At 43.6% G+C, this 6613-nt stretch overlaps 1 protein-coding gene across 1 annotated transcript in view; it reads right to left on the bottom strand.

The window, feature by feature from the left end:
• Positions 1-6613, bottom strand: part of abcb7 (ATP-binding cassette, sub-family B (MDR/TAP), member 7) — a 23193-nt gene that overhangs the window by 9164 nt on the left and 7416 nt on the right. Inside the window, exons 6-9 of the mRNA XM_031857768.1 lie at positions 4810-5078; positions 4013-4101; positions 3740-3827; positions 95-269 (exon numbers count right to left, since the gene is read on the bottom strand). Of these exons, the coding sequence (XP_031713628.1) occupies positions 95-269; positions 3740-3827; positions 4013-4101; positions 4810-5078 (621 nt within the window). The remainder of the gene's footprint in view (positions 1-94; positions 270-3739; positions 3828-4012; positions 4102-4809; positions 5079-6613) is intronic.

Here is a 6613-nt window from a genome sequence, read left to right as displayed (position 1 = left end):
ACACACACACACACACACACACACACACACACACACACACACACACAAACTCACACACTCACACACTCACACACTCACACACTCACACACTCACCTGCCGCAATGCCCTTGCTGGCCAGCACCATGATGCCAGTGAGGCCGACACTGAAGATGACACTCTGGCCAAAGTTGAGCATGGCGAGTGTGGTTGTGGTTTTTAGAGAGGATGACTCGTAGACCTTCAGGTATCCATCATACTTATCAGCTTCATACTTCTCATTGTTGAAGTACTGCAGCCGAGACGGGAAACACGCAGAGAGGGAGGAGCAAAGGGAGCGCGGGGCACGGAGATGGCGGAAAAGGTTTCACATAAGGAAAGTTGAGAGAGAAAGCGGGAGAGACACAAAATATGGTTAAGGTTAAAGTTTAAGGAAGCATGGAGAGCAGTGTGAGGCAGATAGACACTTTAGCGCAGCCTGCCTCAAGGTTGCATTTGTTCTCTGTGACCGCTCTGGGCCTACTCTGGGTCTCAGCTGGCTTCCAAAGCACTTTTTCCATGTCTCAGCATCGTCATCTCCACCCCACTGATCTTAAAGGATGTGGAGGGCCATAGAACAAGCTAAAATATTGGGCAATTATAATTGCAAGGAAAGCCTAAACATCACTTGCAAGTCGAACAACAATCGCTTCAGAGTATCCTTCGTTGGCTCTACGGCTTCCACAGACACCTACCAACAGAGCACCGATAGGTCTCAAGTGTTACGCCACACAAGCAGCACTCATTTTGATCAAGACGTAGCGCGATCATTTAGAGAGATAAACCCTCATGAATCAGCAACAAATGCATCTCGAAAATTCAGCACATTAAACTACGCCACGATCATAACAACAACCCTCCTCAACTCTGCTGCCAATTACCTAATATTGCTGTTTGTTTAGTTTGCACTATTGTTCCTCTGCTCTGGTTAAGTGGGCGATTTGCTTCTCTAGCTAACGGCAGTGGTGCTGTGCTGCAACTGACTTGCCACTGATTTGCATTTAGGGAAATGCAGGAAATCAGAGCGCGAGAGAGAGCGAGAGAGAGAAGAAAGTAGCACATGGAGGACAAACAGAAGCAGTGCAAGGCACTGCGTTCAGGTTCTCATCTAGCCCTTTGTGAAAGTGGAACGGATTTCTGAGTGGGCGGAGATCTAATTACATATGCACACTCACAGCTCAGAGTGATGCTAAATCCGGCCGCATTGGCACAGATGACACAAAATAACACAGAACAAAACGTTAAGAAAAACAGGATGCAAAAATAATACAGCAGAGAAAATAACATGGGTACAAATGTATATATAGAGCAGCCTCACAAAGCAGCCGAAACTGGATGGTGATTATGTTTGTATGTGTCCTGTGTACAATGAGGTTACCTAGAAAAGAGGCTTAAAACAGCAAAGGATGAAGACTCTGGATAACCGCGCCACTGAGAGGGGTATAAAGCAATGTTTACATCCGCATCACATCGCATCAGTCAGGTGTCCGTGAGAGCACACTCACCCATAAACTACCCTGGCTCGCAGCAGTCTTCAGTGGCAGACACTTCCAGTCCAAAACCATCACAGAGAAACTATTTTGGTCATTGACTAAACCAGCAGAATAGTCCTAAATGTCCAGTGATGAATGTCTCGTTGTTTGTAGCGACTAGACCTGTGACAATAATTACGTTATCGACTTATTGTACGAAATATGGACAGAATTTCTGCTGGCCTCGATAGTGCCCGTTGTGTTTACATGCTTGTTGGTTGACATAAGAATGTCACCAACATTTTAGCCAACATGATGCCAGAAGAAGCAGCAGGGTTTCCCTAACATCATGAGACCAGGGTGTTGCACAGAAATTGGGCATTTTTGTTAACGGAGAATCCATTTTATTTATTGTTTTGGTTGTGTGGTTTCATTTATCTACGTTTTATTTTATCTTAATATTTCTTCACTTTCCAATGTCTGAACGTCTATTTCTCTTTGAAGTAGTTTACTTGCATTATTATGTTGTTACGTTATCATTACATCAGTGGCATTAAATGGTCTAAAATTACATTAATATCCTTTATCGCAATTATTTCTTGAAAAACATTTCTTCCAATAATAGTAGTTATCTCAAAAGGCCAAGAACAGGAGTGATATTTACAAAGAAAAGAGTGAACAATGTAACACTGAAAGAGAAGAGGAGCAGGACGGAGAATGAGAGCACAGAAAAGGGATCAGAGTAAAATAGGTCAACATATATAAAGCTCAACAGATTACTTGATTAGCTGAACGTACTATTTTGATTATCGATAGTCAACCGTCCTCTGGTTCAACCTTCTGACTCCTGAGGGTTTGTCAGTTATCAGAATATCTTCAGCTCTTTGGTCTGTTGGTCGAACACATTTCAAGACGTTATCTTGCACTTTACTAATTTGTGATGCTAACTCACCGAGAAAATAATTAAATAATCATTAGCTGCAGCACTAGGTCAATATGTGCAACATTACTATCATGATAGTTATCACTGCATTGTCTCAACGTTAATAATACTCAGGTATCACATTACCAAACTGTTCATCCCTTTGAATAAACTATAACAAAACAGGTCTCATCTCTTTAGGGCACGAGAACTGTGACAAGTTCATCACAATACAGTTAAATAGGGACAATAATCAATGCTGAATTGTTGGCTCATTGTTTCTGATCAATACTCGTTCTAAGGGCAACAATGTGACGGTATGGCTCCAGTTCACACATCGTGTAAATCAGCAGAGGAGGCAGAGCTCAGCGATTTTGAATTCAATCTAATTGAGATTATTTTGACTGATAATGCAATTACAAAATGATTTGCAATATTGGAGAGAAAGATATTTTTTTTACATCATCATTCTCATTTTCCCTGAAACATATCAAAAAGATGATGGTGTCGTTTTTGTGGGGTTCTGTACCAAACAAAGACGTTTTCTTAAGTATTTTGATGCATATTTTGCCTTAACAAATATTGCACCTCCTGCAATTTTTAAACTGCATATTGTGATTTCGATGGAAATTTGATTAATTGTGCAGCTCTAAAAAGTTTGCAATCCTTTTACTAGCTCTGACGTTTATCTTAGACCAGACAGGCAAAAGTTAAATATCCAGTCAATATGGAAGTAGAATATTTATAGTCAATATCATTGTTGATTGACTCCGACAAGAAAAATATTACAGCACACGAACATCTGAAATCTCACAACAGATTCCATAACCGCACTCTGTGGGCTCATGTTGGCGCAACGCTGCTCTACAATAACGAGAGAGAATAAGACAACCTTCAAGTAAACCTAGAGTAGAAATTAGAAGTGACTTTTAATCCTTTTAGTCATACATTTGACTCAGAATGGTAAACTTGACTTTTATCTTGTACTTGTTATAATAAGGAGTTTGTGTGTCATAGTGGTGAGAGTCTGAGACAGAGTTAGAGAGTGCTATTCTTTGATTAAAAGGCTAATTCTGACAGTGGCAATCATGCAAGTGAAGCACTATTATTAAAGACGAGTAAATATTAGTTCACGTCAATGTGTCTTGCTTAAGAAGAAAAAGACTAGAAAGGAGGCGATAAGAAGGGAAGAAAGGAAAGGTGGGGGGTGGGGATGAGGACCTGAAAGAAGAGTGTATGGTAGGTGTGTATGCCTGTATGTGTGTGGTTGAGTGTGTGTGTGTGTGTGGTTGTGTGTGTGTGTGTGTGTGTGTGTGGGATCAATCTCACCTTAACAGTCTCGTAGTTAAGGAGGGAGTCAATAGCTGCGTTGCCGGCTTCATTGTCTGCTTTGTTCATCTCTATCCGGAAACGAGTCCTGTGTGCAGAGACACGTGTGCAATGATGTAAGCACTTTCTCAAGTACATGTTTCAGCCTACGAGTGAACATTGTTTCTGTCAGCACAGAGAGCCACAGAACTACTTACTGAATCATTTTCATGGAACAACAAACATTGAACTACAGTCAGACAGACGACGAGCACACTACATCCGTGACGTTACCTCCACTGAGTGAAGAGAACGGTGTAGAGGGTGTACACTGATAAGGTACCCAAGGACACTGCTGCAAACTGTCCACCACACTTGTAATACTGCAGAAGAAGAAGAAAAAAAAAAAGCACAGACAAAGCAAATCATCCTTTACATGCTGTGGCTGAACAGCTTTGTGATAAAAAGAAGTCACGCGCCCACGTCAGACCACCGGACTCCGACGTTGGCGTCACAATGCATTTTGGGAACATACTGTTTTTGACTATTCCACTATGAAATTGAGTGTTACAAATGGAGGGGAATCTAGGAGAACTAATCGTGCTAATGCTTTAGCTATTTGGGCAATGGAGTCTGCCCTCATTACAGGCAAGCTTACATTATGGTCCAGAGTGGAATAATAGCACGAAGCAATAGAAAAGCCGTTCTTTCAGCGGTGGCCAAGGAGGGGGCATCTGTTCAGGGCCTACTCCACAGGAGGACATTAAGCTGCTACAAAGCCTTAGGATTCGTCATTGACGCTAATGGACTCTGTATAGCCACCAAAAGTTCATGGGGATTCATATTCCATTTAGAAAGTAAATGAGACAATATCCCCGAAATTAATTTCCAGACAATCTGCTGTGAAGAGTGTCAAGGTGATGGAAGGTCCTGTGCCAACATTAAAAAGGCTGAAACAGTACCAGCAACAAGAAATAAAAGCCAGAACACTGTAAGCAACGTTTTCGGTAGCATCCTACAATAATGGCGATGGCCTCTGATTACCGTCATTAGTGTCTGTGCCGCGTGGATATGTCAACCGTGAGACTCACCAAAATGGCACTGACGAGGCCCATCTCGAAGACTGTGGGTCCTAGATTGAAGACGAGTGCGCTGAGGACAAACGAGATGCCTCGCGTGCCGCGGTCGATGGCCTTGGACAGCGCTCCCGTCTGGCGGCTGAGATGGAAACCCAGATCCAGATTGTGCAGGTGGAGGAAGACGTTCTTCGCGATGCGTCGGATGGAGCTCTGGGCCACCTTGCCAAACACGGTGTTCCTCAGTTCGTTGAAGAAGGCTGCACAAGCCCGTGACGCGCCATCTGGGATAGCGGAGGAGACGGAGAGTTTAGCACACCTGCTGTGAAAACCTGGGGAGGTTCAAACGGCGGGGCTGGGGCGCTATCAAGTGAGAAAATATCCTCGTCCTAAAAACTGAGGACTGTTATGTAGCTCTACAGCAATATCAGGCAGCAAAACCAGAATGCAACCCCCACCTTTCCTGTCTTGTTTGGTGTAATGCAGTATTGAGACAGTTGAGGCTAGAGACTTGTCAACTGCTCTAAAGTGAAGGTTTGTATAAGGTGGCCGGGGCAGGTTTTTCTCCACATCATCTCTGGTCTGCAAAGTACTGCAGGGCTACAACAGCAGCCTCCCCAAGCCTCTGTAATTACCGAGCAGGGTGCTGTCTGAAGCCTCACTACCATGGCAGGCCAGCACACTGCAGACTGAGGGGGGGGTGTTCAGCGTGTGTGAGCAGAATAATAGAAGTGGGGGACAGAAAGATGTGACCATGAGTTGAGTCGATTGATGCATTTTTTAGGAGTGTTTTTAAGGACGCTAGTTCCATTAGAGTTTGAGTTCAATAAAACCACCAATCTAATTCCGAGGAAGTCAATTATTTGATCCCTTACACTTCTCACAAACCGTTATACAAGCAGATGGCATGACTGTCACAAATGAATAGTCTGCGTCTGAGCGGCACGTGGCCTTCCTGTGGTGATTTCACCGACTTGTGTGAATACACGATTTGTCTGCCGGGACCAAAGTCAGGATAATAATCGCTGCCGGTTTTCATGGGGCTGTAATGTGGCGTTAAATAGGAATGCTCATCATAGTGAACATGTCCACATCTGACAAGGTAGGATGAGCACTGTGCAACCTTTTCAGCCAAATTACACCCGTCACCGCAGGCTTCAAGTACTGGGCCTCGAGTGTCGCGAAGAGGGAACAAAAAAACACAATTCCCTTCTTTAAGAGCCTCTCCTTCATTCTTCCTCGTCATCGTAATTCGTCCTGTCTGGAGTCCTGTTCATGTGCTCCAATTATTCAACAGGCAGCATTACTGTGCGAGACCTAAGTGGACTCATTAAAATAAGTGGCTTCAGGGCTAAGTGTACATTGCATCCAAGCGGATCTCACTCAAGGCCGGAGTGACATTCAGTCGGTATCAGGTTCGCAATATTTATTCATTTATTTAATTAATTATTTAATTTGGCACCTCATCAGCAGCTCAGAGTAAAACAAAATAAATACGCTAGGTAGGAATGAAGTTCACATTCACGCTACATTTCACCCATTTGACCCCTCTTGTATTCACGGGGGAAGTTTGGACAAAGAGAGAGAGAGAGAAAAAAGACTTCTCTCAAGAGATGAAATGAAAGCAACATCCTTGGCCTTTGCATAACACTAAAAAAATATCCAACCACTTTAAAAAGGACATTAGCAATTTCTGGCCTGCTGCTTAAGAAACGTGTCCAGCTCCCTGTGCCTCGGGCGCACACGCACACGCGCACACACACACACACACGCACACACACACACACACACACACACACACACACACACACACACACAC

This window comes from Anarrhichthys ocellatus, unplaced genomic scaffold, assembly GCF_004355925.1.
Source record: "Anarrhichthys ocellatus isolate YVR2014 unplaced genomic scaffold, GSC_Weel_1.0 scaffold19, whole genome shotgun sequence".
Taxonomy (NCBI): domain Eukaryota; kingdom Metazoa; phylum Chordata; class Actinopteri; order Perciformes; family Anarhichadidae; genus Anarrhichthys; species Anarrhichthys ocellatus.
This window is presented reverse-complemented; position numbering and strand designations above follow the sequence as displayed.